Raw genomic sequence first — 23,202 nt, 5'->3', positions numbered from 1 at the left:
ATCTTTAAATCCTTGAGGCTTGGTTTTGTTATATTTTGAAAACTGGAATTGGCTCCAATTTTCATATTTTGCTTTATGTCAGGTTTTACCAAACTATAACTAGTTCAGCATGCTATAGGAATTCTTCTCGCTTGTCTGCTTACCTTTCATGCCCTTAAAAAAATAAATAAATAAATAAATAAAAAAGGAAGAACCACTGGATAATATTATTCTGACAAGATTAAAACATCATAGAAAACCCACAACTTGTGTATTTATCATAAAGTATAGATCTCTCTAAAGTACATGAATTTGAGAACAAGGTGCATCTAAAGCTACTGGTACTTTGACACGCATCTCCTTTGAATTCCCAGAGAAAAATCAATGTGTAGCACTCGTAGGTGATTCTTCCAAATAGATCTGAACAGCTTTGGTTAGAAAAGGGGCTGAAGTAAAGTACAGAGAATGGGATTTTTGAAGGTGGGAAAGCTTTTGGTCCAGTCCACAAGTCTGTAAACTTAAAGAGGCAATTTAGTCACTTATATTAACAATTGGTGCCAATCGCATATCTTTTTAGATGAACTTGAGCGGCGGGGAGATTAAAAATAAAAATGTCAGTAGAGGACATTTTAAGCCCCTTTAGAATTATTATGTATGTAAGGATTGGCCCTTGTTTCTGGTAATCTGCTCTAGGAATGATTTAATTCATCTGATAACCAGTGATAGAGGCACAGCGCTTAGACCAGCACTTCATCATCTGTTTTAACACATTTTCCTAACACAGTTGTTCGTATTTCAAACTTTTCATGCTACATCTCTGCAGCTGCTGCAAACTAATATTTGGAACAGCCAGCTGGATGGAGACTTTTTTAAATGCAATCCATGAGATCCTCGTGCTCAGTTTTCATCTCCCCCACCCCCTGCCTTAACTGCATCAACAGAAGACTTTGAGCAGAACTAAATCTTTACCCTAATGTTTCATTTAGAAAACATGGAACAACTTGAGTACATCTTGTTGTGTAATACACTGGTCCAAATTATGTTTGCTTTAGTAGTAACTCCAGATTTACATCACTGTAATGTGAGAGCAGTTTTCAGCCGTGTGTTTATAGAGAGATGCTGGCAGATGAACCATATGTTATACACATGTAGCCATGATGTGCAAATCTGAGAAAGAAAAGAGTGCTGGCTCTAAGGTATAACATTGTGATTCTTACCCTTAATTTACAAGATGACACAAAGCTACATCCTATTCGGGGTTGAGAACATACCCAAGATCAAAATCACATGTTTGAAGACACAAATGACATTTTCCAACTTTGTTTTTATCAGTATGTGGCTCAAAGTGTTTGCATCAAGGTTTAGTTGTTGGGTTTCTTACATGATACAGTGACATCTGCTCACCAGCACTGGAGAAGGGCTGAGCCATACCAGACATCCGTCGCTAGCAGATAGCAGCTAGCTCTGCTGAAGAGTTAGATGAGGCCTCACCACTGTCGTAGCTATTCTCCAAAGCACAGTTGGCTAAAATCGAAGGCCCTGGTTTAGCAAAGCAGTTCAGACCATGCTTAATTCCATTATTATCCAATAAAGAGCATGTTGAAACTTAGGCAGATATTTAAGGTGCATTGATGTTTGCTGGGTTTGAGCTATTGAACTATTCCTATTGAGAAGTAGCTGACCAAGAGCCAAAGGCTTTGCATGGGTTGTTAGGAAGGGTAGCACTAGTCCTGTGCACGGGACAACCGCTGTCCTCCCAACACTTATGTTTTCTCCTTCCCTGAGCATCTTGCTTTACAACCGTGGGCTAGTCCAATACATTTCATGCAGGGGTGGGCAAAATGCGGCCTGCGGGCCGGATGCAGCCCACCAGGCTATTCTATCTAGCCCATGGGGCCCCTAAAAAAAGTTAGAAAATTAATAATTATCTGCCCCTGGCTGCCTCTTATGCGGCCCTTGATGGCTTGACAAAACTCAGTAAGCGGCCCTCCACCCAAAATAATTGCCCGCCCCTGATTTAGTGGTTTGTAATGGCTAGGTACAGGACAGAGATTGCCTCCCAGGAATCGATAGTAAGTAGATCTGCATGTCCCAAGGTACTTAGCATATTTCCTCTGGGAATCCTAAAACAGGTGGATTTAATGGATAATTAGAATTGCTAGGGCCCAGGTTCTGTAGGCATTTGTGTAGATACCTAAATTTATAGGACCATTGTGGTGAGAGGAGCTGAACGTGTGCATAGACCTCTGCAGAATAGGGGCCCAAGATGCTATTTTTTTATCCTGCTCCTAACTACAGGATTCTTGGCACGCTTTGTGGGATTTGGTCTCCTGCATTTGGGATGCTGCATGCCCAATAAGGCTTGGGTACAAAGGCTTCAACGAAGCTTAAAAAATTCCAGAGTCACTCGTGGGGTCTGTCCTGCGTCCTGCCGTACCTCCCCTAGCCAAGCACGTTCTGCTCACGGCCTCTGAGAGCCGGAAATTCCCAGAGAGATCTGTGCACTGTGCCAAAAAGGTAGCAACATATTCTTCCCGCTAAGCCTTCTGTTTCCTTTTACGCTCCTTTCCACTTTCCCTGTCGCTTGACATCACTGATTGTCCTCTCTTACCATACTCTTCTTGGTCTGAGAGAGAAATGTAACCAATATATCCTCTGTCTTAATTAGAGTCTTTCTTAGAACATGACTAAATTTGTGTTTGTGACTTAGTCCTGTTTTTCTAATATAGTATCCTTGCTTCTCTCTCTCTCTCTCTCTCTCTCTCTCTCTCTCTCTCTCTCTCTCTCTCTCTCCCTCTCTCCCTCTTTTTTTTTAGGGGCCTCTTGGTCTGGATGGCAAGCCTGTAAGTAGAGCTCTAAGTGTCAAATGTACCATGGGTTTATTTCTACTTGCTTCATGAGAGAGGAGCACAATTCCAACACAGTTATGATGATCTGTGATACAACTATGCATGAGACAAGGTTGCTGTGCGATTTCTAGCACGCACTGACTTACCCATGGGAAAGAAGTCATTGGGATGGTCTCATTTACTATCCTGTGGGTGGGTAGCATCACCCAGGTGCGCTGCAGCATCAATGTGAGACCCTGCTGTCTCTAGCAGAACTAATCATAGTATGTAACGATAAGTCTATTGATAAGATGCTGGCAATGTTGGGGCCTTTATGGGTGTTTTTACTCTGAAAGGTGATTGTAGCATTGGCATTTGGGAGTTGCATGGCTTTGGGGTCCTCAGCATCCAGTGTTGCTCATTTGCAAGTGAAGAGAAGTGCTTTCCTAACTGCCCCATGAACTTAAGCTGGGTCCTTTCCTCCCTCCACACCAGCTCTGTAAAGATGTGCCAAGTTCTGCCCTTGGGAGAATGTGAAGAGCCTTGCTGCAGTCCCTGACTTAGCACAGGTGCAAGGGATTGTCCTTAAAATGGACCTGAGGAAGCAACTCTGCTGATGCAGGAGCAGAAGCGAGGGCTGCCTCTTAGCTGGGTACCGGCAAGGCAAAGAGTAAGGAAACACCGCAGTCACAAGTGAGCAGATCTGCCTAAAATCCTGGTCTCTAGATGGGACCTCATCCTAGAGGATATTTACTCCAGAACTGCTCTTTGTGCATCTACTTATTTTGCAATTTGCTTTTACATCACATTTCCCTCCATATTCACTAGAGGGCACCATGTGGACCCTTCTCAAACGATAGTCTCGGAGCAACTGTTTCCTACTGAGAGAGTGAGCAGAGGCTTCTCCAGTAATTTTGACTGAAAAGCTACTCTAGCCATTTGTTGCTTGCCAGTTCAGGAGTGGTTCATTAGAGCTGCAGATACACTGCATCTTTATTGCTACGCAGAAAAGAAACTGCCTGATTTTGTAGTAGGAGAAAAATGATCAACCATCTAGTCAAGGTGTCTGTACCCAGCATTCAAACTGAATATGAACTGAACGTTTTTAGTCATCTGAAAAAGTTGGTGTTTCCTACATGTATATTTTATACATGAGAGAGAGAGTCAATCAGTTAGTCCGTCTTTTTTTGGCCCTCCCAAATGGAGAAATATTAAAGAAAGAAATTTCACGAGAGAACCAGTTCTCCTATGTTTTCCATCCCTATTTAAAAAATTTGAGGAATGGGATCTTCTGAAGAGTTACAGGCTAGATGTTTAATGCTCACTTCTCCCCGACATCCATATACACAGGAGACTTTGTTCACAAAGTGAATATAGACTGATTTTAAAAAATAAGGCAGGGAAAAAGCAAAGCCCAGCCCTTCAAATGGCCAGATTCAAACCAGGATGAAAGGCCTCTGCTCGTGAAAAGCAAGGGCCAAGAGTGTCACCCACAGCCAGTCTTGAAGCAAGGGTCCATCCTGACCTTCTGCCTCCAACCCATGCTGGATTGCATAGGCTGTTGCTTCAGCAAATGGCATTTCATGCAATCCACCATTACTTGTGCTGAGTACAAAATACAATATTGTTGCTGCATTCGGGGCCTTGTCTGACAAGCGCATCAAAGCACGTTCCATGGCTGCTCTGCGAGGCTGTACTGTATCTCCTCTTTCCTGTCTCCTTGGAAGAAACAAGACATCAGCAAATCGACCAAGGAAAGCACCCCGTCCTTATTTATTTCAAACCGATGTGTTATTGGGCATAGCACGCTTGTAATGATATGCCGTGCATGCGTTTCTAGAAGTGATTTAATAGTTCAAGAAATGCCTTGTATCTAGTTAATGTCATGTGTCCTTTGGATGTTGGCTAATGGTACTTTTTTTTTGCTCTTCGACTTTTGGGGTCCTTTATGTCAAGAGGAAACGTATGATTTCACTGATGTGTCTTAGACCTGTCCCTTTTGTGTAAAATAGCTTGTACCTTAACTGCAAGAGGAGAAATGTAGAGGAGATTGTGGGTTGGGAGGATTCATTCATTTAATCCTGGTTGTTAAGCAGGAATGTTGTAACAGGAATATGTCTGCCGATGCCTGTGCTAGTTACTTATTTTTATTTTTATGTTTACAGGGACCTCCGGGACCAAAAGGGGAAAAGGTACAAACTTAAGCTCTCTAAAACCTCTCTCCCAAAACCCTGCTGAGTGGGTTGGCGGATAAGTGTGTCATCTCCATCACACTGGCATTACCCTAATATACTGGAGGCCTGTTGTATCATTTTTTCATGATGGAGGGAGAAGCCGTAAAGCTACGTTGTCCCCTTACTTTGGAAACCCTTTGCAAGGGAAAAGGTACAGCAAGAAATACTGTGAAATATCAGGGTAGAAACAGTGCTGGGTTCTCTCCTCCGAGGGAAAGGATTAGCAGATGTGCAGGAGCGGTTCCAAACAGTAGGGTTCAGACGCACCCCTTGGCTTGCGGTTTGAGATGTCCACATACCAGCTGCTTCTCCCATTCCTTCAGCAGCTCAATAGTTTTGTGGCTGTTTTCTCCTATAAGCACTGAGCTGGGACAGCCATAGGAAGGCGGTTATTTCTGGAGTGAGCAATGCTTTGCCTTCGACGCTTGCTATTTGAACTCTGATTGCTGTTCTTCCCTGTTTTGTGTAGGGTGAACCGGGAAACTTTGGCCCGAGGGTAAGTACTGAGAGAGCTCGCTCTTTATCTAACTGGAAGGGATAAAGGGAGGCGGAGGTACGTGTAATGTGCCGTTGCAAATTGTGATGCAACAATGGTTTGGGAAAGGTTTCATATCGCCCTTCAGGTTCTAATGAAGAACTGGAGAATTAAAATAGCACCTGAGAGCGGATTCCTGTAGAAAATACATAGGATCTGCTTTAGGCGTTTCGCAGTGATGGGAAAATGGGACCCAACATATTGTGAGGAACAAAGTGGTATGGTGGAGACACCAGAATATTTATGGCTTTTGCACTGTATCTGCGAGTGATGGTTTCATTAGCCCGTAGTTTATGGACATTGGCCGGGCTGGCATTGCTGGGAAAAGGCAAAGAAAGGACATGTCAAAGCAGTGTTGCAGGGTGAACTGGGCTAAGCCTAAAGACCAAGGCACAGGGCCAATATGCAGTTGGAGGTTGGTTCAGTGTTGCTTGGATGCATGGCCTCTTGGAGTCATAAGCAAGTAGAGCTGGCAAGGACCTCACGATCTTTTTTCCATGTTTGTGCAGCCTAACATAGGCAGCTTGTAGTGTGCTGGGGGTAGGGATGGCAAGCTCATCTCTTCATCAGACCTCCAGCTTGTGCTGGAGCCTACCTCTTGGTACTACATCGTGGCTTGGCTTAAGCACTGTGTGTGACAGGGAATCTACCACCTTCCGACAGGTCAGTTGCTTCGGTGGGGAATTGCATCTTATTTCCAGCCTGGAGTTGTCCAGCTTCTGCTTCCAGCCTCTGTATCTTGTCATGCCTTTTCTGCTAGGTTAGAAAAGTGTTGGGAGGAGGAGGACCAGGTTGACCAAACCCAAATACCGAGGAGTGAAGGAGGCTGTGGCCTGCTCTGCTCTGGGTACTGCTACAGTTGTAGGCTAAATATGAAAGCTCTCAAGGAGCACTTCGGAACAAAAAACCCAAAAAAGTTTATGTAACCGAACAAAAAGGCTGGAAGCTGTTCCCAGCTGTTGTCAGTTATGCACAGAAATAACAGGCGTTTCAAAGTGCCCGTGTTATGAAATATCCGGGTTCCCCAGTGCGCTGAGTCCCTAGGGAACGCCTGACTCTGGGGTCTCAGCACCACTCTCAAGTGACCAGCCTGGCCCTCGAGGCTTGTGGTCCACAAATAAGTTTAAACGTCTCTGGCTTTGAAAGCACTTCAGTGCTGCTCAGCATCTCTGCTCCCGTTCCTGAGGCATGCAGCCTTCTGATAGCATCTGGCCTAGATTATTTTTACTTCCTTCGTTTAGTCCGTATCATCGCTACAGCCTCTGTGGTAGCTTGATTTCCTTGCTGATCGAGTCCATCAGGTCACGGTCGGTCCCGTGCTCTGCCATTATTATTAATTACGATGTTTATGGTCATGCCTCAGGGCCAGCTCGCATGGTGCTAGGCCTCATTGGAGATGCAAAGGAGTAATTTCTCCCTGCCTTGAAAAGATCCTGTGGAAGAAGGTTAGGACACCCAAGCAGAGCAAATAGCGCAATGGCAACAAATGCCATGGCCGTGTCACAATATTTTGGAAGGAAGTTGGGAGACGGGTAGTTTAGTGAGGAGGGGACCTGGTAAGTGGAAAAGGTGTTCTTTTTTTTCATTTTTATCAAGAGAACCAGGGAAAAATGGTTGCATTTTCCAGCGTGGTAGCCAAACTAAAAATCAGTTGTTTTCTTGACCCTTTGAACCTCCAGAGGCATGTCCTGCTTCTCCAGGTGCTTCTGCTTGAGTCTGACTGACTCCTCTCTGCATATTTTCCCTTGGGGCCATGTAGCATGAGAGAGACCACCTCAGTCCCACACTCCCCAGAACGAGGGGTCTCCCCTGCAGTTTGGAGTCTCGGAGCAAACGCGAGTTATTGGAAGGGGCAACGAGCCAAGGAAAAGGCAGCTGAAATAGATAAACCAGGGGTAGGCAAAATACAGCCCACGGACCGGATGCGGCCCCCTAGGCACTTTCATCTGGCCGTGGTGCCCCCCACAGCGAATTGAACCCTACCCAGCCCTTCCATCCGCAAGGGTGAGAGCGAGGCGCCCATGTGTACAACCCCCCAACCTGCCCTAATGGGCCTCGCTCCCACCCTCGGGTGGAGGAGCTCTGCCCAGCCAGCAGCTTGGGGCAGCAGGTAGGGAAGCAGCGGGGCTGGTGCGGGGGTGGAGTTGCAGCTGGGTGGAAGCAGGAGCTGCAGGTGCTGGCACAAATCCCTGGTGATACGGCAGGCTCTGCTCCCTCCTCTTGCGCAGCGCTGACCAGAGCCATGCCTGCACTGGGCACAAGCAACCTGACCTCTCCACCTGCTGCTGCTGCCAGCGGCTGGGACTGCACACTATGTGGGGAGTGTGTGGGGGGGTCCCTAGACTCCCCACCCTCCCTCATGCGCACCCTGCCCCCACACCCCCCATAGACATATACATACACCCCAACATACCCTATGCCCCCCTACACAGACATACCCTTCCACAGCCCTTCCACACACTCCCCCTTCCCCCCCCCACACAATATAAAAGAGTGACACTTTATTTTGGAGTTATTATGCAATCTCTTCTATATACAGTACATAGTCACAAGTCATGCCAAATATTTTTTGTAATAAAATTAAAATGTATTACAGTAGGTGCCTGACTTCTAGTGTATGATTTTTTTTTTCTGGTTCTAAGATGGCAACCCCCCTCCCAAAATGAGTATTTGGGGGGGAGCTAGGGGAGTGACTTCCAGTGGCAAAGGTCAGGGGATAGGGGGCAGGACTTCTGGTCCCAATGTGGTGACCAGGGGGCAGGGCAACTGTCAAGGGGCAGGGCTGCCTATGCGGCCCCCAACAGCTTGCCAAAACTTATTAAGTAGCCCTCTGCCCGAAATAATTGCCTGCCTCTGAGGGAAACCCTATTACATACAAGAAAAAGATCATTCACAAGGGAAGAGTCGTCATTACCCAGAAGGTACAGAGAGTTTAGGAAGATATTCCAAAGGAACATTTTTTTTTATCGACCTATTAAATATGTAGGTAGACTTCCCAAGAATATTGGGTGCAGACAGAAGTGACATTTGTCACATGACTGACCCCCTGCAAACGCTCTACAGCTGTGCCATGACATGCGTGCATGGCTGCAGAGGGCGTTAAGTGGCCTATCGTGTGACAAGTTAGCTGGGGTTTAGCTGGGTTCATCTAAACCCAGCACTCTTTCCTGCCTATGCAGGGGGTCGGACTCGATGATCTATTGAGTTCCCTTCTGACCCTAACATCTATGAATCTATGAAAGTTAACCCTCATCAGATGAGGGATCAGATTAAGGGGCTCCACTTCTGGGAATTTAGGGAACTTCTGAGAACTTCTCTAGGGTCAATCTGTCATGTGATTGGGGCTGAGCTGGTGCGATGCAGTCCAGCCCTGCCCCTGAGGTCCCCTGCACAAAGGGAGGGACAGAGGGGAAGGGGAGTGAGCTGTATGCTGGGGTTTGTCCGGCCTGAGCTGGAGGGGCAGGGGGCAGAGCAGGTGGATTGGAGCCCCCCAGCCCCTACCTTCCCCAGCTCAGGCTGGGTAAGCCCACAGCTCACTCATCCTCCTTTCTCCCTCCTCCCTTCCTGCAGACAGCACTGGAGCTGGGAAGGCGGGATGGGGCTAGGGAAGAGAGGCTGCAAACAGGCTCTTCGTGCTCGATCGGCTCCAAAGTGGAGCATGATTTCTCTCCCCCCGCCCCTCCCAACCCAACAAGTGAACTTCTGTTGGCTCGGGGGGGTGCTTTAATTCATGGCGCTTTAAATGTAAAGCGCCATGAGTTAGAGCGGGGGCCTGCATGTCTGTCAGCCCCCATTGTTGCTCTTAAACTAATCTGTGTTATCTATTCTAAATGTATTAATTATGCTATTGTACATCATCTTGTTTGTACTGACCATACAAACAGGCAGACGTGTAATATGCTTGGGGTTGGTAGACTTTGAAATAGATGTCTGGTATGCTTGGCATTTTGATCCTGGGATGTAGAAAAGGTGCTCAAAAGTATGTGAGCATTGCCAAAAATAGGCAGGAGATGACAGTTTGGCTAAAAAGCACTTGACTGACAACTTATTGCTTTGGTGGGCCTGACTTAGACTTTGCATCTGGCTGCATCATGAAGGTGTCAAGCAGTTGTGGACTGCACAACTTCAGTCTCAGGCCCGTTCAGTCATACAGTACTTCAGTCTCCAGTGCAGCATTTGGCAGTGAATTTGCAGTACAGGCGCTAGTTGAAACAAAGACATTACCAGTAATGCGTGGTGTATCCCTATGGTAGGTTCAGAAGCTAGACATCTTTGCTGACTAGCTACAGACTGCATGATGACCCTGTCATAAATGTTATCACAGACTATAGTTGAGACTCCAGTTGGAAAAGTTCCCCCTTAAACTATTCTACAAGAAAAAATGGTGTGATCTGCGTTTGCCAAACTCAGATTACAAGTAAAAAGTTGGAACACAAAACTCATTTAAATAAACTTGAAGCACTGTAAAATTGTGTGGGTATGTATATAAAATATGGATGCTTTGTTGTTCGGATATAAAATAAGCATCCAAGAAATACGTTTAAAGCTGAGCAGGTTAAAGGAAGCCAGTCCCAGAAATCAGGTTGCCTCTGATTTTTTCCACCCCCCACCCCCAGAGCCTGTAATATTTTTATCACGCTTGATAGGTTCAAAGTACAGTGCCAGCTAATTTTAGTGGTAGTTCAGAGCACCCATCTCTGCAAATCTAGCCTGAGAGATGTTACATCATGCCCTCCAAAAATTAGGAACAGTCAATTAGTGGTCAGCTGTGGAAATGTTGCCAGCCGCACATAGGAACATGTGGGAGAGGCAGGGCTAGAAGCCAGCTCTGCTTCTGGGTGGCATTCGGCTGCCTTAACCAGGCAGCTGGCCTCTTTCTTCCTGCAGTTCACTTGCTTCACTCATTACCCGCCTTCCCGCTCCAGCCATAAACGAGGCAGGGTCTTACAGACAGCATCCTCATTGACCGTGTGGCTCTGAGACATTCCCAACCATGGGCCCGAGATCCTGGGAAAAACAGGATGTGATCATACAGTTAAAGACTCAACGACAGCCTCTTTTTACATACCCACGTGGGAGCCAAGTTACAATTAAGAAAGAGGGGACATAAAATGAAGCTAGTAGGTAATAAGTTTAAAACTAACAGAAGGAAGCTCTTTTTCACACAGCGTGTCATTAAAGGGTGGACCGTATTCCCACCAGATGTGGTGGAAGCTGACAGTTTAACCAGACTCAAACAGGGATTGGGCACATGCTTAAAGGAAAGGAGCATCAGGAGCTATTGAACGCGGGAGTGAGAGGCACGGCCTCTGAATCGGAGCCTCCTAGACATGAAAGGCTGGAGGCTACAAGTGGAAGAGGAACGGTGGAAAAAACCTTGGCCATACCCTGTTCACCCTCCCTTTCAGCATCCGTCCTCTGCCGCTGTGCACAGGAGATTGGGCAAGAGGGACCTAGTAAATGGTAGTTATGTTCTTCCATTAAGATGATGTGGGCAATCCCAAGCCTGGCAGGAACTAATGTCTGAGTTGAGAACTTAACGTTCTTGTAACACAGATGTTTGGACGTAATGATAAATTCACAGAGCGTAACCGACAGCTACCATTGTCTTTTTGTTGGAGTTAGAAGAAACAGAAAAACAACACAAAACAGAAGCCTGATCAGACAGAAATTATAAGTTACGCAGTAAATCAGCTGAAAATAAATGTCACTTACATTTTTTTTTCCTCATTTTGTCTGGGATGGTTTAGACAGGGACGATCTTGCCTCGAGGGGTGGGTTGGACTAGAGGTCCCTTCCAGCCTTGCTTTTCTGATACTGATGTCTTGGGGAGAAATGTGGATATGCATGTCAGTGAGACCATGCTGCACAGCACCGACGATGCTTTGCAGTGGGTTTCCAGGAAGTCGTCCCCGCAGCGGGATTGGATTTTTCCTTACTGTGAGGTGAATCCAAAATAACTCCCCTGTGGTCAGAGTTGCAGTTAGTTGTTTAAACGCTAGAGAGGAGAGTCAAACTGCGGTGCTGTCAAAAGAGATGGAGGGAGATTATGAAAATGTTTCCATTTCAAACCACCAAGACAGCTGATGACTCATTTCATCTCGCTGTTTGTTGCGTGCCTTCAAGGAACAGAAGATGCCAAGCGGCTTCCCACACATCTGTGTTGGCTGTGCTCTCCTACATAATCTCCTAGGGTAATGTGTATCCCTACCTCAACAAGGGTTGCGTAAAACAAAATTGGAGTTCAGTTTTGCCTGGAAGGTTTAAACCTGATTTTAAGCGAGCTGCACAGGAGGTAGGAAAGAGCAGCCTCTGCCATTGCAAAGGCCAGATTGTGAACAGTGTAAAAGCAATTCAGGCGCAGGCAGGGACCAGGTGGGATTTTTGAAACCTGCCTCAATATTTGTCTCCTCTGAGTTGGGGGAAAATCCCACTGATGCCTGTCTTCAGTTTTAGGTAACTAAATAGTTTTAAGGTCTAGCCTGACATAGGGGCAGATCTGTGGGAGCTAGTGGTATGGTTGCACCCCTTTGCTGCCGGATCGCTGCCAAGAGCTCCTGTCTCGGCTGCCGGACACATGCACAAGGAAGTCTTGCCACCACTTTTCACTGTCCTGGGTTCTCTACTGGCTTGATACAGTGCCCTTTGATCTCCGTCAGAGTCTTTCCAGTGACAGAGAGGGGACTCTCATGGAATAATTTTAATGTCTGTATATTTGCCCTTGAAAATATCCTTTTCTCCCCTGCTCTGTTCTACTGGGAAACACCACCCTCCTCCCCAGACCTCGCTGCATTTCAGCGAGGGCTGAGTGGATCCTTCCACGTGCAGTTTGGGGGTAAAATATGCTTTGGCTCATTCAGATTTGGTAGGGACTTGGGTTTTTTGTCCCCCATCCAGCTTTGTTGTCCCTCCTTTTTCTGAGAGTGGCTTGGTGGGAGTAACTGCAATGAGACCACACCTGGACGTTTAGCAGACCCAGGAATCCTTGCCTTTCAGCTCTCGGCCTTATCCGTAAAGCAGGGTTTCCAAAGCCCGCACCAGCCATCTCCGTGTACGTTCAGACACTCAAATAACACGAGACTTTTGGGCTTTGGTCCCTGCGTACAAACCATATTCCCTGGGGCTGGTAGAAGAGGGAGTTGGCCCGAGGGCCAACTTTCTAGTGGCATTTAGCTCAAAGCTGACTACTTTTGTCTCTAGCATGTGTTGGGGTCTCCTGTGGACGCAAAGACCTACAGCCACCACTGCTGCTTTTCCTTAAATATGTCCTTTCATGTGCCTTGTTCATTCCTTATCAAAGTTATTTTTGGAAGATAATATTGACTGAGCCTTTTGAAAAATCCCCCCCACACTGTAGCTTTCATCTTGACTTCTTGATCTTTCCCGCTCCGCATCCCCCTCACCTGGCTTAGATGGTTTTTCCTCGCCACAATCACGGATTTCTTTCTAACGACCAGTTTGCTTTCACTCGACGAATCCTGAAGGTAGATGTTTTGAAACTGCTTCCTCTGGCGTGCTGTGTTTCCTCCTGCCTATCTTCTTTCTTTCCTATCTGGTAGCACCTTGATTGCCATTTTATATCATAAATATAAGGAGTGAAATCCAGGGATGCTTCCTGAATTTGCACTCAAGCAAGAACTCCATTTGAGTTTTGTGGGAGTTTGACCTAAATAAGACAGGAGTGAAAACTAAGGCCTTGAGCTTGTGTGACTTGGTGTGGGGAAGGCATAGTCCTAGATGCAAAACTTGCACCATTTGCATAACAATAGTAATTACAAAATAACATAGAACATTTTCATAGGATCCTCACACACACCCTTCCCTTAATTTTTCTTTAGGCAAAATTCGGTGGGCAGTCTCTCAACCGAGACAAAATTGGGGACAGTGGGTAGAGTTTGCAGTAGTATCTTCCAAAGTGCACAAGTGATTATTGGAGCACAAGTCCTATCAAAAGGTTTTGGGATTTGTGTCATTGCCACTGATTTGTGGATGGACCATCTTAAATGCAGGTGTCTCCTCATCTTGTTCACACTGTACGGATGTTGCTAAAAGATTTACAACCCAAACTTTCATGGATCTCTCCATTGTGGATTCCATGTGTACGAGTAATCGGCTTGCACCATAGAGGCTGGGCAGCGGGTGCTCACCAGCGGATCTATAGCTAGTGAGCTGCACCGTGCACTTTCAGGTTTGGCGCATACCTCCTGAACCTCATCCTGAAGAATTTGTGGATGTTTAACTGGAACAATCTGGCACAAGATCCTTAACACTGCAAGTGGAGAGATTGTTCATTTGTTGTTATTCCCACAAGCAAAATATGGTGCAAGTTTAGTATTTTGAATCAATTACAGTTGGACCGTAAAGAAGTTGCTTAAATACATTTTGATTCCTTATCTCTCTGCATGTTTGGTGAAGGCATGGTTTGGAGTTTGTGTTGTTCTCTGCAGACATTATGACTTAATTCGTGTTTTCCATACTCCTGTTTGCAATGAGGCCCAGTCGTGTAGGATTTATTCAGACAAAATGTTTATGGGAAGGCACTGGGCAAAATGCTGATGGAGGAAGGAGTCAAAAGAACGGTGTGGCCCAGGTACAGTCCTGCCTGCATAGGGATGGCACAACTGAAGGCTGGCGTTAACATGCACTGGGGCAGCCTTCAAAAAAATACAGGCCACCTCTGAGGGAGGTGCTGGCTTTGTGGGGGCTTCAATAGGTGACCTGGAGCCTAAGTTTAGGTACTCCAAGTTGAATATGTTGGCCTGAGTGCCCACTATATAACTTGGCTGGTCCCTCATGCAGAGGAAAAGCAGTACGTCTCAAGGGAGCTGGACTTCTCTGGGGCTTGCCCAGCAGCCTTGTACCTGTATCACAAATGTAGCCTGGCAAATCAAGGACGTTTCCCACAAGCCCCTTAAACGTCCATCTTAAAATCTTTACCACCACTCCAAGACCAGACATCCAAATTATACTGATGGTGCTACCAAGGCACCAGTCCCCCAGCATCTCCAGTGCTTAGGGCATACCTTTTGCCTCTTCGTGTTTTTTCTCATGCCATAACATTTGTCTGAACTTCTTACAGGGTGATCAAGGTCGAGATGGAGCTGCCGGCCCACCTGGTCCCCCCGGGCCACCAGGTGCAAGAGGGCCCCCTGGAGATACAGGAAAAGATGGCCCCAGGGGACCACAAGGCCCTCCCGTAAGGAACAACAAATACAAAGAATATGCTTAATAAGATGGATAATACCCACAGTGCACTTCAGCAGGATGCTAGCTGTGACAGGTCAAGACACAGTGGTGCAAAGGGCCTGATCTGACCATGTGTCCCCAACAGTTAGTGCTAAGGATTGTATGCTTCCTGCGTGCCCTCACCATGCAGGGAAGGCCGCGAAATGAGACCATTTGGCAGTGTGCCGATAGCCTGGATTACCAGTGACTTACTGAGAGGCTTTCAGGAAATGGGTACAATTCAGCTCTCTGTTTCTCTCCCACTTCACCCCAGGCCTCTGAACAGCTGCTTCTAGCGATTCCCTGAATGTAGCCTGACAAGGATCTAAATTCCCTGGTAGTTTGAGAAATTATAGTATGTCGAAACTAACTGTCAAGGAAAAGGTATCATCCAGAGAGGGGAAACGGGGAAGGGACAGACATATTTTCTAGCATTCATGGCAAAGAGCTAAAAGTTAGCAAATATATATATATTTTATATTTAATCAGGTTTTTACCTCTGTCCTGATCAAGAACCTTCACTAACCTGGTTCTAAATCTCCAACTCATTTGTAAGTCAAAATTTAGGGTATAAAATTAATAAACCTTAAAGTAATTAGTTTTGAACAGTTTGGACAATGAAGGTTGCTGGTGCAGATAGCAATAATCAGCTTCATTGATGCTAACCTTTTGTTTCCATAGGGCTTGAAAGGAGAGCCAGGAGAAGTCGGTGTGATGGTTAGTATTCAGTGTGCAATGCTTGTGTTGGCACTAGTGGATTAAGTCTGCTTTACTAAACACAGGGTGTTTGCTTCAGCTACATATGCAGTTTTTTACTTGAATTCTCTTACTTATGTCATCCTATACCCCCACACAGTAAATTACTTCAACTGTGTGTGGTAATCACTTGCTAATTAAGACAAAAAAGTATGGTGCTACTGTGCTGGGTTGGACCTGTCCAGAGATGGACAGCCGTCAAGCTTGGAGAAAAGTTTCAGGTTCCTGAATAAATCAAGTACTGCCTTGGTACTTCAGCTTTCTGTGTTGTGCCAAACAACCAAAATTAGGTGAGTCCTTTCTCATCATAGCTTTTCTGTAAATATATCCTTTGTCCTTGCTCCCACCACTCCTGACTCTCTCAGTAATACCTTACTCTTCCAAAATTTGGATCATAGTTATACAAGGAAGTACTTATTTTTTTGCCTCCTGAGAGTTTATTTCCATCAAGGCTTCCTTTGAGTGTGGTTCATACTTCTGCTACAGTCTGAAAATGAGTTTCATCGGGAGTTAGCTGTGAAATTTGAGGCTAGAAATTGGCTGATGTTTCAATCCTATGCACCGATGATGGATGAGGATTCAGTGGTGTCGCAGGCTTTCCCCAAGGCAAAGTTTTGGGGGTTTGGTTTTTTTTTTCCAGGGACGGGTTTCTTCTCAAAGCACACTTGGTAATCGTGGGTCACTTTCCCCCATTGTCCCACACCTTTCTTCTGTGCTTGCTTTCTATACCATGTTCTTGGAAGCACTCTTCTATGGACATCAGACCTTTTGCACATCTTTACCATAGGACACAGCTTGAATATACCAGAATGTATATTTAAAACAGCTGTCTGCCAACTGTGGAAGTAAAAATTGAAGTGGGACAGAATGAAAAGTGCTAAGTATTTTGTAGGACAATAAACCAGTAGTAAAAGAAGACGGAGGGAAGAATCAGTTCTAAGCACTGAACCCTTTAAAAAGAGCAATCAGCAAGATAGTAAAGCCTCTGACATGCAGGCAGAGGCTGATGCAGGAAAAGGTATGTTCAGTCTCCCCAGGAGAGACAGGAAAAGAACCAAAGGGGAGACTGTGAAGAGGTTTAATATCCACAAATTGACCATGTTAACAAAGTAAGATATATGAGGGAGTCTACTTTAAAACTAAATAATCCAACTCAATAGGACGTCCTGCAAGGTCTTTGCAGGTGCTACCCAGATTCATTTGCTTTGGAAGTCACCATAGGCAGGGCTCTTTCAAGCGAGAGTAGTCCTGTTGAACTAACCCATCCTGTTGCTTCATCACTGGTAGATTATTGGTAAATATTAATACTGTGCATGTTCTCAGTTGACTATAGTTTAAAACCGGTAAACCACAGAAACACCTTCATGTTGATCATTGTGCCTATATAAGAGGTACTGGGTGGCAGGAAGTTCTTAAGCAGGTAACAAATGGCTTGATAGGATATTTTTCATATATAATATATAATCATTAAGAGAGAAGTTTATTACTCTGGGTCCTGATTTAGAAAACCTTTGAGAATAGACATATTCATAAGTAAAAGCAACAGACATTGGCATCTTTGCCATTTTCCACAAGACTGAAAACATTTTGAATGGATGTTTTTGATCTTAGATGTTTCTTCCCAGATATTCTGATTCATTTGTCTTTTTACAGGGCGCAAGGGGACCTCCAGGACTAAAAGTGAGTACTAAATAGCTTATTACATCTCGAATTCTAACAGGTCAGGGATCCTCAAAATGTTTCCATGGAGCTGTGCAGGGTTGTGCCTGGCCTTCTTTCACCTAGATGTGAACTTCCCTGCATCAATCCAAGGGAAGAATGGCAAAGAATCAAAATGGCCTTGAAACGGTAAACTTCCGCACTTAAATCATCATCTTGGCAGGAAATGTGCAAGTTATTAAAATGAGAGGAAATAACACCACTTGAATGAGAGGGTGTTTTGGGTTTTGGTTTTCTTTATGTACACATACATGCACTTTTGGCATTTCGGGGGAAGATGTCGATCAACAGCACAACCATATTTTCACCACAGCAGTTAATTTTGAGCATGCATGTGACTTCTCTTATTCGGTTTCACGTTACTGACTTGCCTCCCTTTTCTGTTTTGTTGTGTTTTCCATTTCTGAAGGGTGAACCTGGGACTCCAGGGGAAAAGGTAAGAGGTTGATTCTTCTTCCTTCTGTGCTGTCCACCACCCCAAGAAATGCTTAGTGAAGCATTTGCAGGAACAACGTAAAACGTTCTAGTCATGGTTGGTTGCACTGATTCATTCCTTATATTCTCTGGGATTTCTAGCATATGTTCAATTAAATAGCAATCTTGTGACCTTGAAACAGACACTGCTGGGCTGCCGACATGCTTTTCATTAGGATGATCCGCCTAGGAAGATTAGTCCAGGAGATCAAGAACAAAAGAGCAAAATGGCCTCTCGGGAGAGTAAGTCTGGGCCCTCTTGCTGGGAAATCAAGTGGATGAACCTGTGAGAACGGTGCCCCGCAACAGGCTGGCATTGATCTGTCTGAATGTCTTGGGTCTGACCAAGCACAGAGATCTCAGTGACCTGAGTGAAGCCTACTGGTTACAACTGCAGTGTACGTAGGGTTTTATACACTCTGACAAGGAGGGAGACGACCAGCGGAAGATCCTGGAGCAGCACAAGAAGGTGCAGCTATTACCCACTTCAGCTGCACTGCTTGTGCACGGCCAGCTCTGCACTCACTGCCTGGTCAGCACAGGCACCTGTTAGAGCCCTGCCGAAGCAATGAGCTCTGAGCTCACCAGCTGACCAGGGTTAGGTCAGGATGGGCCCCTACTTTCACCTGGCTCTGGAGCCCAGGGGATGAACGCTGCTTCTGTTCACCCTTCCTCTTCCTCCCTGTCCCTGCTGAATTCAGCAGCAGAGGACAGGAGGGCATGATGGGCAGTGCTCACCCCCCAGCTCAGTGCTGGGTGAAAGCTGGGGCCTCCCATCAAAGCTTGCGTGGATCAGCTGACAATGCGGCCGGAGGGAGCACAAGTTGCCTATTGAAAGCCAGAGGAGTATTCATCCCATCTCTGGGTTTTTGCAGTGGGCATCCTTCACTGTAATGCACAGTGCCTCTCGGAGACCTGAAGCCCAAACTCTAAAGCAGGGTTGTCAAATTCAGCCTGCCCCACGAGTCAGTTGAGTGGTGCTGGGCCAGTCCACGAGCAGGATCAGTCCCACAAAGCCCCCAGCTTCCCCCACATCACCCACACCTCCTATGCTACAGCGTGCATCCCAAACTGGGCCAGGGAGGGGGCATAGTGTACATTGTGGGTCCCAGACCAGCCGGGGCAGGACCTGCAGGTGATGCAGGTGCCAGGATGCTCTAGCTTCGCCTCGCCATCATGTGTATTAAGCCCCCATGCACTTCAAAATGGCTGCGGGGGTGCTTTATTTAAACCTTGTGGATTGAGTTTTAGATAAAGCGCCCGCACAGACACTTAGAAATGCACAGGGGTTTACAACATTAATTAGAGTGGCTGTGTAGGAGCTGCTTTAATTAACCCCCCCCCCCCCCCCCCCCGAGCACATGTATAGGCACCCCTCAGGCCTTTGTACATCCAGCGTTGGGTTAAGAGCTCGTGAGCATCGCTGAGCTTCTGCTCAAAGTCCTGCATGTTGATGCCTTTATATTTTGGTCTCACACAGACACTCGGTATGTGTTTTGTTCCATCAGGGTGACGACGGAGCTCGTGGAGAGCCTGGGCTTCAAGGACCTAAGGTAAATTTCAGCCCCATGCCTGGGCATTTCTACTGGCATCTTTACTGGTATCATGGTCATTTTCAGAGCCGGTCCTTACAACAGCTTCACTTGCAGTGTGGTGGACTCATCAGTCCCCACACTTTCCTTACGGCTGCAGTTTTGGGACTGTCTTTGCCAGTGAACGTGCCTTCTTTTACCAAGTTTGAAAAGCTGAAGGCTTCATTTTAGCTTGGAAAAAAAATGCCCTTTTGCATGTAGGCAGTTCTCAGAGACGTTTGAGAATGAAAGCAAAGCTTTGATCTTTCCAGCATGCCTGTAGAAATCGAGATAAACCACGAGCATTGTAACCTTGGGAAAATGGCTTTGTCTTACCGGGGTCAGAGTTAAAGTGCTTATCACGTGAGAATTTGGGAGGCAGGGTTCTATCTAAATGATCTTATTTTTCAGGGGGAAAAAGGAAACATGGGTGCCATGGGGGAGAATGGGCTAGATGGATCGCCGGGCTCGAAGGTAAATAAAGCCCAGGTTGGTTAAGCTGGAAGCTGATCACAGCGGTCTTGGGGAGAGTTTTGGCTCTGTAGGAGTTTTAAACAACTGCTTTCTAAAAATGGCACTGAAAAGGCAGAACAAAACTAGAGCATGTGAACTTGAACAGTTCCCTTGTTGCCTGGTGTTTTGAGTAAAGCTGGTTTGGAGAAGGAGATGCGCAAACGTTCCAAAGTTGTCACTTTTTTGACATTTTCCATTGGAGTGTCGCACACTTTTCTTAACTTGCCTTTTTTCCTGCAAGGATTGTGGGGCACCGCCTTCTGCTGCTGTGTCAGTTGTTGTATGCTGGCTAAGACTGTATCTCTTCCATTTGGGCAGTGCTTGTGCGCATCACAATTCGTTAATTTTTCTTCATAACTGCAAAGAAGTGCCCCAAGACATCTTTCATGTACTTGGCAATGGCACCCTAGCATGGCCTCTATTTGGGATCAGCTGTTCCTCATCAACTGCTCGCCATTTAACAGAATCCACATCCATGTGTGTTTTGTGCACTGTGTAGCCATGGCTCCTTGCTATGCATTAAAGCGTGCAAAGCTGAGAAAATGAGGGTTGCAGACTGCCTCTAGCCATTCTACTGCTGAATCCACGATAACAAGGCTGATTTAAATAGTTCTGCATCATTTTTTATATTACTAATCTTAATTCCAGGTTTTCAGTTGTTTTGCTGTGTGATTTCCAGATCTGTGATTTTCCAGCAGCTTATAACAGAGCTAAATTCTGGGTGGATTTTCATGGGCGTGGCAAAAATCATATGCATGACCGAGGCAACTGGCCTCCCCTTATCCAGTTTCCAGTGCCTGCTCCAGTGCACAAACATCTGAGTTTCTTTCCATAATGTTTTCTTATTTCTGAAGTAATAAACGTGATGTTTGTTTTCAGGGTGAATCTGGTGAGAAAGGAGGACTGGGACCCATTGGACCAAGGGTATTTTTGCCTTGTTAACTGTGCCTCTCATGTTTTGCCTCTGTGCAAGCTATTCTGTCCTCTGTCCATCATTTGCAGCATGCTTGGAAGTTCAGTGCAATGTAAGAGGGAGGCAGATGGAGCAGGTTTAAATAAACCACCCTACAGCTACTGAGCTGGATCAGTGCAGGGAACTGCCATAAATGCAGTAAAATCATTTCTAGCTTTTTTTTCTGTAAATGACAGAGGTACTGGCTATCTACAGTCACTGGAAGATCTCACTGTCTTTTTCCAAAGAGGAAAACAGGTCTGATTCCAGTTAGGCAGGTCATATTCTGCTTCTTGTTTCCATGAACTTCCAGGCTCTTCCAGGACTTGATCTGTATTTCTCTTAGCTTCTAGTGATCAAATCTCTGGTATTTATATGCTGACAAATAACAAGGTATCTAGAACAAAATCTTAGAGGACATTTAGATACCCAACCCCTATTTAAGCACCTAAATTCCCATTGATTTCAACCTGATTGCAAGTGAAATCAATGAGAGTTTAGATGCCTTGGTGGTTTTAGGGGGGTTTGTTTTTTGCATGTGTCTGTGGCTGCCTAAATTATGCTGTCCTAAGACTATTCTTGCTGTTACCACACTACCTGCTTTTCAGATGCTGGCCCCAGGTTCATGTCTAAATGCTTGCAACGCTGTTTTGTCTTCCAGGGTCCACCTGGTCTGAAGGGTGAACAGGGAGACACTGTCGTGATTGACTATGATGGCAGAATCCTGGATGCATTCAAGGTAAGCTCCATTCTACGGTGATACCAATTTATAAGGATTAGAGCCAATTACTACATAAATTGAAATTCAGCCATTGAAATATTACTGATCTGGGGACATGCAAGAGTGGTTTGGGAGTCACTCCTCACTCTGGTGTGATGATAATAAAAAAGGGCTGGAATACTGTCAAACTGAAAAGTGAACTGGCAAGGAGATCCTCTTACAGTGCCCACGTTATCCCCCCAGAGTTGTTCCTCTCTTTGGTTCACCATAGGTCTATGGCCAAGAGGAGCTGCTTAATCAGTAGTGTGGCTTTTGGAAAGGAGTCAGAATCACAGAAAATAGAAAATGAGGGTTGCAAGGGACCTCAAGAGGCCATCTAGTCCAATCCCCTGCTCAAAGCATCATCCCAGCCAGTGCATTGTTGAGCCAAATCTTAAAAGCCTCCAAAGCTGGAGATTCCACCACCTCTGTAAGTAACCCGTTTGAGTGCTTCACCACCCCCCTAGCGAGAGTTTTTCCTAATATCCAACCTAAACTTCCCTTGCTGCAACTTGAGCCCATTGCTCCTTGTCCTGTCATCAGCCAACACTGAGAACAGTCCAGGTCCATCCTCTTTGAACCTCCTTTCAGGTAGTTAAAGGCTGCTATCAAATCCCCCCCTCAGTCTTCTCTTCTCCAGACTAAATAAACCCAGTTCCCTCAGCCTCTCCTCATAAGTCATGTGCCCCAACCCCCTAACCATTTTTGTTGCCCTCCACTGGACTCTCTTCAACTTCTCCACTTCCTTTATATAGTGGGGGGGAGGAGGTGGGACAAAACTGGACACTACTGCAGATGTGGCCTCACCAGTGCAGAATAGAGCAAACTGATTATTTCCCTTGATCTGCTGGCAATGCTCCTACCAATGCAGTCCAGGATGCCGTTAGCCTTCTTGGCAACAAGGGCACCCTGCTGACTTGTATCCAGCTTATTGTCCAGTCACCCCAGGTCCTTTTCTGCAGAGCTGCCGCTTAGCTAGTTGGTCCCAAGCATGTACTGGTGCGTGGGATTGTTCTGTCTTGAGTGCTAGACTTTGTACTTCTCCTTGTTGAACCTCATGGAATTTCTTTTAGCCCAATCCTCCAATTTGTCTAGGTCTCCCTGAATCCTAGGCCTACCCTCCAGCTTGTCTACTATACCCCCCAGCTTAGTGTCATCCGCAAACTTGCTGAGGGTGTACTCCATCCCATCTTCCAGATTGTTAATGAAGATATTGAACAAAACCAGCCCCAGGACAGACCCCTGGGGCACTCCACTTGAGACTGCCTGTCAACTAGACCTCTAGCCATTGATCACTAGCCATTGAGCCTGATAATCCAGCCAGTTTTCTATCCCCCTCACAATCCATTCATCCAACCCGTACTTTCTCAGCTTGGTTGCAAGAATGCTGCGAGAGACTATATCAAAAGCCTTGCTAAAGTCAAGATGTATCATGTCCACTTTAAGGGCATCCCTTAAAGCAGAGAGGCCCCATTCATCTCCAGTGGATGTTTGCTGAAAAGGATGGCTCTTGTAGTCCCGGCATAGCAGAGTTGACCAGTAACGGGAGCAGAAGTATTTCATTGGTCCCCCTGCTCTGTGAGAGGGGGACAGGTTCTCCAGAAGACTGAGCTGGGGACAGGACTAACTGGTATAAGCCAAACACCCTGCAAGGAG

The 23,202-nt window shown here is 46.0% G+C and overlaps 1 protein-coding gene and 1 long non-coding RNA gene across 2 annotated transcripts in view; one reads left to right on the top strand and one right to left on the bottom strand.

Annotated features, from left to right (window-relative positions):
• Positions 1–23,202, top strand: part of COL23A1 (collagen type XXIII alpha 1 chain) — a 288,152-nt gene that overhangs the window by 243,532 nt on the left and 21,418 nt on the right. The window contains exons 6-16 of the mRNA XM_059712890.1: positions 2,796–2,822; positions 4,973–4,999; positions 5,511–5,537; positions 14,656–14,772; positions 15,483–15,518; positions 17,211–17,237; positions 17,686–17,712; positions 19,259–19,303; positions 19,733–19,795; positions 20,714–20,758; positions 21,448–21,525. Of these exons, the coding sequence (XP_059568873.1) occupies positions 2,796–2,822; positions 4,973–4,999; positions 5,511–5,537; positions 14,656–14,772; positions 15,483–15,518; positions 17,211–17,237; positions 17,686–17,712; positions 19,259–19,303; positions 19,733–19,795; positions 20,714–20,758; positions 21,448–21,525 (519 nt within the window). The remainder of the gene's footprint in view (positions 1–2,795; positions 2,823–4,972; positions 5,000–5,510; positions 5,538–14,655; positions 14,773–15,482; positions 15,519–17,210; positions 17,238–17,685; positions 17,713–19,258; positions 19,304–19,732; positions 19,796–20,713; positions 20,759–21,447; positions 21,526–23,202) is intronic.
• On the bottom strand, positions 8,059–14,661 carry LOC109280921 (uncharacterized). Its single transcript, XR_002087407.2, has 3 exons — positions 12,980–14,661; positions 11,292–11,600; positions 8,059–10,583 (listed from the first exon to the last, which is right to left on the bottom strand). It is a non-coding gene; the product is annotated as an uncharacterized LOC109280921 (long non-coding RNA).

This window comes from Alligator mississippiensis, chromosome 9 (assembly GCF_030867095.1).
Source record: "Alligator mississippiensis isolate rAllMis1 chromosome 9, rAllMis1, whole genome shotgun sequence".
Taxonomy (NCBI): Eukaryota; Metazoa; Chordata; order Crocodylia; family Alligatoridae; genus Alligator; species Alligator mississippiensis.
The sequence above is the reverse complement of the archived record's forward strand: the minus strand, read 5'-3'. Positions and strand labels throughout refer to the sequence as shown.